Consider the following 12,601-nt stretch of genomic DNA (forward strand, 5'->3'; position numbering starts at 1 on the left):
GTGAAGGTGAGCAGTGATTCGTGATTTTGTTGGCGGACCTTGAGCGCCCTGGAGAAATATGGTGGGGACATATCGCACACAAAGCATGGTGGGCGAGACAGGAGAGGAGACGGGAGAAGACAGAAAGACCACCGACCAGCCTGCGGTGAGAGAGTGAGAGGCACAAAGACTCAGCCTCATCGCTGGAGATGCCAATGATCCGAAATGTCTTGGTTTCCACAGCGTGAAGCTGAGAAAGGTTGGAGGCAGGAGCACCAGCCCAGAGGGGAGAGCAGTACTCCAAAAAGAGCATTGTTAATTACTCATTGATAACCGGTGGGGTTCTCGACTACGTTCGGACTTCAGGGCAAAATTACCCCTCAGGTGTGCGCAACTGGAGGTGAATTGCTGCTCAATAGCCATCCTTGATGTGATCTGCTTCGGCGTTTCACGTCCGGCTGTGGTTGAGCGGTTGTGGCATGAGGCCAAATACCCGATGACGTGTTTGTGGACGTGACATTTGCAACAAAATGGAGGTTGGCATTAATTCCCACGCACGTTGTACTATGTTCAGGAATAAAAGCTCACTTGGACTTTAAAATATTCCGTTTCGTGAGCTGAGCTGAGGTGTGTGTGTGTGTGTGTGTGTGTGTGTGTGTGTGTGTGTGTGTGTGTGTGTGTGTGTGTGTGTGTGTGTGTGTGTGTGTGTGTGTGTGTGTGTGTGTGTGTGTGTTGTGGATGTGGATGTGGATGTGGATGTGGATGTGGATGTGGATGTGGATGTGTGTGTGTGTGTGTGTGTGTGTGTGTGTGTGTGTGTGTGTGTGTGTGTGTGTGTGTGTGTGTGTGTGTGTGTGCGTCTGTGTGTGTGTGTGTGTGTGTGTGTGTGTGTGTGTGTGTGTGTGAACAGGAGTTAATACATCTTAGCTTAAGACCTCTTCATTTGTCACAAGACCATCAATTGGTATTACACATTATATATATATATATATATATATATATATATATATGAACCCGGCTTGACTCGGAAACTGAGGGTGCCATCTGTGGCAATTCTCACAGCAAAAAGCATCCAAGTGATAGTTACGCCATCTCGTGACACCAACTAGTTTGCTACCTGCCACCTATCTGATATTAAATATTCTCCTGTGGATGCCGTTTTCTTAATTCATCGCAAAATTCTTTGGAATTCCTATGGATCAGTTACTTCCAAGGATTATATTGATGTGAATACAGCTTAAGATGCTATAAACGAGAAATAAATAACGATCAATGAAAATAAATAAATAAATAAATAAATAAATTTTAAAAAACCTTGAAATGTGTCACCAAGCCATTAAATTAACAAGATGGTGACGAAGCATCTTTTGTGTAACAAAGCGGTTTGTGTGTCCAGGTCATGACGCAGGATGAACGAGCAAAATTCCCTCACGTACATCGATGGTTCCACGCCATGTCGAGTCACCCACCCATACGTGCACTGTTGGAAGAAAGCGGAACACCCGGGGGTCTTCCCTCCACAACGACTGCACCGGCTGTGAAACAGAGTGGTCGGAAAACAAAATTCAGTTTTGACATCCATTTTGTAAACTTGTATTTTAAAAATAAATCAATGATGTTTCCATCTAATTCTGCCGGTCATTTGCACTCTGTGTCCATCGTTTAATGTGCACATCATGTTTAACGGAGAATTAGTTTGCAAACCTTATATCCGGTATGATGTTCTTTAGGTCTATTCTATGAGGGTCGGTACGAAAGTAATGCCTCTTGTTTTATTTCTCGCCAAATACAATTAAAACTCGAAGGCCACTCAGTAGAAGCGTATATACCTCAGGCCCGATGTGTTCTCGTGGATCAGGCATTACGTGGCGAATACATTTTTGAGATATCGTGCTTTCTATCGTTTTTTTTTGGGCCCAATCTCTCAATGATGAATAATCACTTTAAAAATTAAATAATTCTCGTATCCACATCCGGATTCGGATCTTCACCCAAATTGAATCAATTCGTCTTTGCGACATATCCAACCTGTCCACCAAATTTCATCCGGATCCGTCCAAACTTTTTGAGATAGCTTGTATACAAAAAAAGACAAACAGAAAGGGATGACAACATAACGTCCTTCACCTTCGGTGGCGGAGGTAATAACCATGAAAACTAGAAAGCATCTGGAAATGTAAAACCCGTCCAATTTGAATTCGGATTTCTTCTTCCGTCTGCTAAATGGTACCTTTGACCTTTTGACCAAATTCTTAATTTGTCTTTTCCATATTTTCATAATAGAGCTTTGTTGCAAATTTGATGACAAAAGCTCAAATGGTAAAAAAAAAAAGTTACGGCGCAGACAGACACACGGAGAAACATGCCACAGACACACAAAAGTGATTGCAAAATCCCGTCTTCTGCTGCACGGGGAACGGGCTAATTACTGGGAATATGCATACGTACGTGGCAAATATGAAGTTATTTTTCCACATGGTTTCCGTCAACTGCGGTGCACGTGAACGAGCGCATCAACCCAACTCTTGTTTAACGGTGTCACCGCTGTTGCAGGCCGACCACTTTGAGGCTTCTCATCGATATCTGTTCCCCCCACTCTTGAAATGCTTTGCCCAACATCTAACGGTGCTTACATCAATGGTAGTTGTCTTACACATTCTTTAAACGCCGATAAATATCCACTGGAGGAACCTCTTCCGCAGTAAAAACAAAATTCAATAACCTCTCTGTTTCGTACGCACATCTCGCCTGAGGGCAGCCACTTTGAAAATGTGGTGTGATGTTGTCACATGACCGATCACAGTTCCGCTCAACTTGCAATGGATGGTAGACACGAAGCTTTCCTCCGAAGCTTTGCTTATGAACTGAAAATTAAGAGGCATTACCTTCATACCGACCCTCGTGTATGCCCCAAACAATAATTGATTTAAGTGAGCCATTGAAAACTTTAAAATACCTCGCTGTGCCTTGAACGTCCACACAGGGGCTCCGAGCGATAACGTGATTTTAAAGACCCCCACACAATTGAAAAAGGAGGCGAAGAAAAAGGAAAAGATGGAGAAGTTCCTTCAAAAGCAGGACAAGCTGAAGGAAAAAACAACTGAGGTTTGCTGGCATTGTTTATCAGCACCTGTTGCTGCACTTTTATCCCATACTTATTACCATGTTCGTAACTGGTCGTTGCTTAACTGGAAATCTCCAGGCTAATAACCTTATTTTTTAGCTTATCCGGAGTTGGAATTCCAGATGAGGTATTGTCATCGTGCGCCGTCCGTCTGTCCGTCCGTCTCCTGTTTCGACTTCTCCGGCCAAACCGCTGTGCCGATCTGGCTGGAATTTGGCAGCAACGTTCCGCTCCTGACTGGTAACGGGGATTGCAAAGCTCGTTCTATTCATTTGACCGTAAGTCGGTCAAAATGGCCGACTTAGTAAATTCCTTCCAAAATCTTCTTCTCCAGACCCACCAGTCAAAATGATACCAAATTTGGGTTTCAGCATTAGGCTTAGGGTCGGGACGACAAATTCCAGAGGTCATGCCGATCACGTGACCGGGAATGTGTCAAAGTGGTGGAGTTGGTAAATTTTTGGGAAAATCATGTAAATTCCTTCAAAAACTTCTTCTCCAGACCCACCAGCCAGAATGCGAGTAAATTTCGGTTCGAACATGAGGGCAGGGCCCAGACAAGCGACATGTCCAGACTCTAGTGGTCCTATTTTTACCTCCACCACCGAAGATGATAGAGGTTATGTTTTCATCGCTTTCTGTCTGTCTGTCTGTCTGTCTGTTTGTTTGTTTGTTTGTTTGTGTGCAAGATATCTCAAAAAGTTTGTGGACGGATCCGGATGAAATGTGCTAATTTGGTAGAGAGGGTGGTTGTGTGGCGAGGACGAATTGATTCGATTTTGGTGAGGATCCAGATCTGGATACGAGAATTATTTAACTTTTAAAGTGATTCTTCACCATTGAGAGATGGGGTCACAAGCGATATAGTGAATGTATAGCATGATATTTGAAAAATGTATTGGGCCCGATATGTTGTCGTGGATCAGGCATTACGTGTCGGAGGTGTGCGCTCAACCGAGTGCCCTCCGAGTTCTTTGTTTGTGTTATCATGAATTGTACCAAGTTTAGAAGCCTGAAGTTGAAATGCCTGTTTTTATATCTTTTATGAATGTTTTTTAAAAATTGATAATCCAGTTGTCTGTTGAATTATTCTCTCTGTGCAATTTCGATAGTTTGACAGTGGGTTTTTGTTTTACTATAATTGCTGCTGTTTTTGTCATTGTTTTATTATTTTAATTACAATTAGAAATTAATTGCAAAATATTTTATCTGAAGATTGTGAGCTTCGTTTGGCAGTGCAAGTTTCCATTTTTTGTTGGCAAATAATAAATAATTTGATTCAACAATTTGTATTTGCTTTGCCATTTAAGGTTCGTGTTACTGTAGCCTTTCTGGGTTAATTTTGCTTCAAAACATTTTCAAGGGATTCACCGATTATGAAGTTGTAGCAGTTGTTACCCCGCACACGTGAAGCGAAAAGCGGGGTTAAGCAGTTGGTTCACTTTGTCTGTCTGTCTGTCTGCAAATGGCAGTTTGTGATCAGGGAACAACTTCATTTCAATTGAATGTTGTTGTTTTTTTGTTTTTGACAATGAAACACAAAACGGACCTGAAGTTCAGCAATATTTTGGATCTGAATTTGTCCCGATCGCACACGTGCACATGCGATGCGGTAATATTTCTACTCTGCCTGCCTGGCAGTCAAACAAAATTGAAAATCATTCCAAACATGAAAGTTAGTGTTTTTAGGGACATCATAAAGGACACAAACAATAGACACAAATAACTAATTTAATGTGTTAAGGTGGTGTAAAAGACAGCAGTAAACTGTAAAAAATAAATAAATTCTATGACCTTTTTAATCTATGTTATTTCAATTGAATTATGCTAGAAGCAGCCGCTCCCGACGGGAGCCGTCAAGGGGGTCATGTTAATGCCTATTTTACTCCAAGGGGTCCCTGGATTACGCACCCAAAAAATGGTTGCAATCAGTTCAGCCGTTTTTGCAGTACCTGGGAACAGACAGACAGACAGTGAATTATCGTAAGATACTTGAACACTGGAGAACACAAATCACCTTATTGGCACTTTCAAAACCCGTTTAGCAGTAACCTACTTCAAAATATTCTGGCATTTCATCTCATCCTGACCAATCAAATTTCCCACCTGCAGACCCTCCCCAGGTCATTTAAAAAAAAAATTATTATTGAGAAATGCTTTGTGCTTACAGGATGGCCTAGAGGTAGGCACACTCACCGCTGAACTGTCTCAACTCAGCTGTAAACTGTCATCGCATACAGGGCGAGGTGGCATCGTGTGCACCGTCCATCAGAATGACGTTCAACCACAGGACCCGTCCGCCAGCATTAGTTGTGGGACGTTAAAAATCCCATGGTATGTTTTTGCGAGTTATCGTTGCCACTCTGAACAAATTGCAAATTCCTATTATCCTCAGGCCTGGCAGGGCAGTTGTGAAAAAAAATTGGCAAAAAATGTTCTGCATCCACCCACACAATCCATCCATCCATTGGGATTATACTCTGTGCAGAGCGTTGGTGCTACCTAAGCAGTCTCCTTGGCTATTGGGCCCAATCCTGGACGGGTCGCCACTCCAACACAGGATACCAGCATGCTGGTACTCATTTTGCCGACCTCGGAAGGATGACAGGCAGAGTCAACCCCACCTAGTACTCGTTCAACAGCGAATGGGATTTGAACTCATGATCATAGGATCCCAAGCCCACCACCCTAACCATCAAGCCAACACCAGGACATATCCACACAATGAGCGGGAATAATGGGGGCAATTAAGGAGGTTGATGTAGCTTCCTGAGAAACGATTTTGTTGAAATTTCACAACAAATATTGATTCTTTTAAAATGTTATTCACACCCCTCTCCTCCCATATGTATTTTTTTTCCGATGAAAGTCCATTCTTCGACTTGTACACAGCCTTCAGCTTGATGTTAAACACCTTCACTGTATGCGTGTTTTGGGATAAATTTTGATCGGTTGAAACTTGAGAACATGAATTTGCAAAGCTGTTGTGTGTGGTGTATGGTGTATAGTGTGTTTAATTTGCAACATTAATCCAAGGAAACAAAAACACAGGAGCAGGCCATTTAGCTCATCTCTTCATGTGCTGTATCCGCAAGGCTTTTTTTTTTTTTTTTTTTTTTTGTTACAACATTGTGATGTGAAATCCTGTATTTCATTTTTCATCTCACAGAAGTCGAAGGCAGAGAAAAAAGAAAAGAAGGAGTTGGAAGTTATCACGTACGATATCCCAACAGCTCCAGGTCAAAAGAAAGGTAAGGTCTCCACCATGGATTGGGGTTTCTGTGAAAGGAATGTCCAGGATGCGCATCAACACTTCAAATGTTTTTTTGTTTTTTTTTAAAAGGAGATATTGAGATGTGCTCCTCAAAAGGGGCCATCTATTTATTACGTTTGCAAATACTGTATTGGAGACATTTTTCCACTATACCTCACCCCTAACCCTCTATGCATCATACAATGCCCTTTGCATTCCTCATCTTTCATTATTCTCCTTTACTCAATTTAGAACCCCATCACCCCCTCTGATTACCGCGCATGAGAAGTGAAAAGAGGGGTAAAGCAATTGGTTCTGTCTTTCTGTCTATCTGTCTGTTTACCAAAGCCAGTTTATGATCGAGGAACAACTTCATCTCGATTGAACTAGAAGAGGTACCTGGTGAAAAATTTACTTTCACCCTTTAAAAAAAAAATCGTGCGAATAAAGTACTGAATATCGCAAGCGTTTTCTGAATCCAATCGATATGAGAAACAGGATTGAATGAGACTCACCATTATTATAAATGAAGAAGATAAAGGAGGAAGAGTTTTTGTTTCACTGTAAATCGAAACTGGCCCATCTGTCCTCACATTACTCAACCATATCGTACTGTTTGCGGATTTGGCTTGATTAGTTATATCCCCCTATCGGACAATTGTTGCCGGACGCACGCAGGCTCGCCAAGACGGAGCTCCTTTTACATCACAGATGTTCTATTTTGAACACTAATCAGAACATGAATTGGAAAACACATTTGAGGCGTCTTCTTGTTTCACACGGAAATTCCTTTTGTATGGTGTTGACCAGAATTAAAACCAGAGAGTTGGTGTCAAAGCCACCCAATGCTCGCCTGTTTATACATTTATCATTTTTAAAAGACTAGTCTAATAATTAATATTTTTTTTATAAAGCATTGCAGTGAAGTCTGATCCAAATAATTTTAAAGCAATATATGTATTTGTATATTGTAATCAGTAACAAGAGCGCAAGTGAGCACAATAAACGCCCAGACAAGAAGGTATATACAGAATTGTGCTACTACTTCGTGGAAAACAGCATCCTGGTTGCCATGGCAACCACTTTAGATGACTAACATATATCACGACACACTGTCTCCACAGTCTGTACCAATGTACCAAATATGAAACGTGAAAGTTTAAAACTTTGGGAGTTAGAGTGCGGACAGGAACGGACAGACGGACGGACGGACGACACATAATACGCCCCGATATATATATATATATATATATATATATATATATATATATATATATATATATATATATATATATATATATATATATATATATATATATATATATATATATATATATATATATATCGGGCGTATAAAAAATAGTGTGATGGATAAAAACATTGGAAAGGAAAAAATAACTTGCACCAAAAATTTTAACATTTTCACGCTCACGCTCATGCCGGGGGTATCGCTATAGCTCTCTGTTCTTCGAGCAGGCGAGCTAAAAATGGCTTTGTGCACTCTGTTTGTTTAACTTCAAGTTTAACAGGCTTCAAGTTTCGAATTTAATGTAGTTATTTAAAACTATCAATGTTTTTTACCTTCGCATTCTGCGAAAGGTTATGTTTTGGTCGGCGTGTATTTATTTATTTGTTTGTAATCTTGTGATTCGTATAACTCAAAAAGTATTAAACCAAATTGCATGAAATTTGGTGAGATGATCGGTTATTAGCCAGGAAGCATTCGATTAGATTTTGGGATCGTTCGGGTCAAAGGTCAAGGTCACAAAAAGGTCAAAATCGTCTTTTTACGATAACACGGTCAATTTTTATTCAATTTGCATGCAACTAACGCCAAAACGTTCAGAATTCAACGCCTCATCTTGTGATATGCAATATGACACAATGACGCCCATACTCTTGTTACCGGTTAGGGGTCAAAGGTCAGGGGGGTCACGACCTTGAAAAATATGCGGTTTTTGTCATAACACGGTCAATTCTTGTCCGCTTTACATGAACCCAGCACCAAAATGTTCAGAATTTAATGCCCAATCTTGTGACACAATGACGTCATAACACATGTCACCGGTTGGGGTAAAATGTCGGGGGGGGGTCACGCCCTTGAAAAATATGCGGTTTTCAGCATAACTCAGTCAATTCTTATTCGATTTGCATGAAACCAGCATCAAACGAGATTACCTTCTCTTGTTGAAACGTTGTATTCACCGAGCTTGCGAGTGAAGACTCGCCAAAACGACGTGAGTTGATTGTTGTTTAGTCCGTAGCCCCCGAAAGTCGGGGGGAGGGTCATGACATTATAGATATGTGGTTTGTGTCATAAGACCATTCATATGAAACCAGTTCCCCACACTCATACCAAGAACAAAAAAAGTAGTGGCGGCGAAGGTATGCGCTCTATGAGTGCCCGTTCTAGTTCCATAAATGTGGTACTTGTAGGAATGCTGGTGGAATGATAAACAATCGTGCCTTTTCAGATCTGTCGGGACCTATGCCCGATTCTTACAGCCCACGCTACGTGGAGGCGGCCTGGTACTCTTGGTGGGAAAAGATGGGCTTTTTCAGGCCAGAATACAGGGTGAGCTGCACTCAAAGCGACCATTAAAGCCGCGTTTCTAATCTTACCGGTGAAGGTACTTACTTTAAAAGGTGGAGAATGTGGATTAAGGACAAGAGGTGCTTTATATGATGTTGCGGCACTTCCCTGGTTGTCCGTACAGAGAAGCAGTGTGTCTGAGCACAATCCGAAGGGCGTATTCATGATGTGTATTCCCCCGCCAAATGTCACGGGCAACCTGCATCTTGGACACGCCCTCACCAATGCCGTGGAAGACTCCCTGACCCGCTGGTACTTGAGAACATGCGAGGAATATTTAATCTATTTTGCGGATTTATTTATTCGGTGAATTCTTCATCTTAAAATTTACTGCCCTCGTCTTTTTCTCCGTTCTTTCAGGAACAGAATGTGTGGGAAAACCACACTGTGGAACCCAGGTTGTGACCACGCTGGAATTGCCACACAGGTTGTGGTGGAGAAGAAGATTTGGAGGGAGAATGGGCTGACTCGCCACGACATCGGGCGAGAGAAATTTGTGCAGGAGATCTGGAAGTGGAAAGAACAGTAAGTTTTGTCCAAATCCGTCCGTAACTTTTTTGAGATATCCTGTACACAGACAGACACGCGGATGAAAACGTAACCTCCGTGGCACCTTCGGTGCGGCGGAGGAAATAATGTACCGTGAAGAGCCATTACATTCAAACTGTTTTCGTGTGTAGGAGTATTTGTATTGCTCATAATCGGTATGAGAGAACCAGTTTAAATCTATTTTATTATAATGTCAAAAACTGTAATTAAAGTTTTTGTTTTACTCATGGAATGTAAACATTGGTTCCCTTGATCGATGCATTTGCCACACAATTAAGAACTTTATCTTCAAAGTACATACTCGCAGCGTAAAAAAAAAAAATCGTACACCATTGTGTTTCGTGCTATGGCCAAACTTTCATTTCCTGTCCTTGCAACACCAGGAAAATAGGAGGTTGGCATCACCGATGCCAACTGCATAACCATGATAGAGCAGTTCAACACAGATAGATGGACCTTAACTTTATGCTGTTCTGTCCTTGATATACTTTCCTTTTAACAGCCATATCAAAATTAAAGTGCCAGTTGGTCTAATTCCATCCACATTAATTTTTTTGCATACAGAGTCGAGGCTCGTTGAAGAGCTAGAACCCAGAACAGGTCACGAGACGACATAACAAAAGGAACAGCAGAAAGAGAATGAGAAATTGCCAAGAGCAGGGTGAACAGACAAAATAGACAGAGACAACAATGGATGCGCAGGTAAGGATGAGGGATAGGGGAGAATGGATAAGATGAATACAGAAGGAAAATGTTTGGGGAGGGAGGATTTAGCAGGTGGAGAAAAGATCATGGTTTTGGATGGAGGATGATCTGCGATGGTGGTGAACAGCTGTCTTGAAGACCTGGAGGGAAGAATTAGATTGAAGAGGATGCGGAAGTTGATTCCACAGGTGGGAAATGAGAAGGAACAAATGAGTGGAGCGAGCAGTGATTCTGGATGTTGGGAGTTTCACTAGAAGGGGGTTGCTGGTGGACCGCACACATCCTGCAGATACCTGTAGAGGGGGGTGGAAGCATTAAGTACGACAGGGCAGAGCAGAAAGAATGTAGAAGAACAGAGAGACCACTGACCGGTCAGCGATGGCAAAGCGATAGGCCCATAGACTCGGCTTAATCGCAGGAGATTCCAATGATCTTGAAGGCCGAAAAGCTGAGCAAGGTGTAATGCAGGAGTGCCAGCCCAGAGGGGAGAGTAGTACTCCATCAAGCTACGGATGAAAGCCTTGTAGGCGGATAGGAGCTCAGGTGTGTCAAGGAAGGACTTTGCACGACGGAGGATTCCCAGTTGGTGACTGCCTTCGGAGGCCAACTTTGAAATGTGGCTTCCCCAAAAAAGATCATGGCTAATGAGATTCATGAATTTGAGTGACTAAACCTCTTCGAGAGGGTTGTTATGAAGGTAGTTGCGTGGTTTTCCGTACAGTACTTTCGGAGAGAGAGAGACTGAGACTGTGGGATTTCTCAGGATTAAAAGACATATTCCAAGTGTTTGACAAGCTTGTGATTTTTGTCATGGTCTGAAGAGAGGGAAGAGGCTGCTGCCTGTCTGTCTTATCTGAAAGATGAGGGGATGTCACGGCAGAGGATGGAGTCATCAGCAAAGAGATAAAGAGGATTTTCCGGAGAGTCAGTGAGATCGTTGATGAAGATTAGGATTAGGAATAGGATGGGGGCCTAGAACACTGCCTTGGGGCACTCCAGCCTTGACAGGGAGAGGAGATGAAAGGCTTCCATTGAGAGCCGCGCGTTGGCTACGAGATGGAGGAAGTCAGGAAGCTATGAGTGGAGTTCACAGTCCTTTGCAGAAGTGCCACGGTTGGTGAGAGAGTTACCAACACCAGGACAATTTGCATGGTGACAATTGAAATCACCACATATGAGGAAGACAGTTGGGATAAGTGGTGAAAAGTTGGTCCGTGTCGTCAGAGAGAGAGATAGGGAGATGTCGATGCAGTCATCACTGTTTGGAGGCCCGTACAAGTCACAGACAACAAATGGTGGGAGCGCTGGGTAAGTCACAGCCAAGTCTTACACCTGCCAAACCGAAGGGTTATCAGGTGTAAGATCAGTACACAGAGAATGAGAAATGGAGTTCTTCATGTATCGTGCGACTCTGTTGCGAGGACGGGGTTCAAGCCAATCAAAGCCTATTATGATGACCTTTGCAATACAAGGGATAAGTCAATTGTTATTACTCTTACAATGTCCAGTGCCATGAACTCAGAAAGTATTCACACCCCCTTGACATTTTCACATTTTGTTCTGTTGCAGCCTGAATTTAAAATTCACGAAATTTCAAATTCTTTTTTTGTCGCCGATTGACACAAAATATCCCATAATGACAAAGTGAAAACGTGTTTTTTGAATTTTTTGAAAACGAAATTCAGTGATATCTAATTAACATAAGTATTCAGCCCCTGAGTCGACACTTCGTAGAAGTGTTTGTGGCAGCGATTACAGCTTCGAGTCTTCTTGGGTATGTCTCGATCAGTTGGTACATCTGGATTTGGGGATTTTTCTCCCATTCTTCCTTGCATACTTGCTCAAGCTCTGTCAAGTTGGATGGGGAGCGTCGGTGAACAGCAATCTTCAAGTCTTTCCACATATTCTCGATGGGATTCCAGTCTGGGCTTCTGCTGGGCCACTCAAGGACTTTCACGTTCTTGTTCTGAAGCCATTCCAGTGTTGCTTTGGCTGTATGCTTTGGGTCATTGTCCTGTTGGAATGTGAATCTTCGCCGTCGTCTCAGGTCTTTTGCACTCTGAAGCAGGTTTCTCCTCAAGGATTTGCCTGTCTTTGGCTCCATTCATTGTTCCCTCTCTCCATACAAGTCTTCCAGTCCTGCCGCTGAAAATCATCCCTATAGCATCATTCTGACACCACCATGCTTCATGGTAAGGATGGTGTTCGATGGATATAATGAGCTGTGCTCGGTTTCTTTCAGACCCAGCACTTTGCATTCAGGCCTGAGAGTTCAATTTTCATCTCATCAGACACACAATATTTTGCCTCTTGATCTCAGAGACTTTCACGTGCCTTTTTGCAAAATCCAGATGTGCTGTATTATGCCTATTTCTCAGGAGTGGCTTCCGTCTGTTGA

The 12,601-nt window shown here is 42.4% G+C and overlaps 1 protein-coding gene across 1 annotated transcript in view; it reads left to right on the plus strand.

Moving 5' to 3' along the window:
* Window positions 1-12,601, plus strand: part of VARS1 (valyl-tRNA synthetase 1) — a 53,814-nt gene that overhangs the window by 7,344 nt on the left and 33,869 nt on the right. Inside the window, exons 4-9 of the mRNA XM_085845054.1 lie at window positions 1,376-1,529; window positions 2,963-3,084; window positions 6,273-6,354; window positions 8,831-8,931; window positions 9,074-9,201; window positions 9,310-9,474. Of these exons, the coding sequence (XP_085701180.1) occupies window positions 1,376-1,529; window positions 2,963-3,084; window positions 6,273-6,354; window positions 8,831-8,931; window positions 9,074-9,201; window positions 9,310-9,474 (752 nt within the window). The remainder of the gene's footprint in view (window positions 1-1,375; window positions 1,530-2,962; window positions 3,085-6,272; window positions 6,355-8,830; window positions 8,932-9,073; window positions 9,202-9,309; window positions 9,475-12,601) is intronic.

The sequence above is a fragment of the Eptatretus burgeri genome, chromosome 1, assembly GCF_056783735.1.
Source record: "Eptatretus burgeri isolate ZD-2024b chromosome 1, Ebu_testis_v1, whole genome shotgun sequence".
Taxonomy (NCBI): domain Eukaryota; kingdom Metazoa; phylum Chordata; class Myxini; order Myxiniformes; family Myxinidae; genus Eptatretus; species Eptatretus burgeri.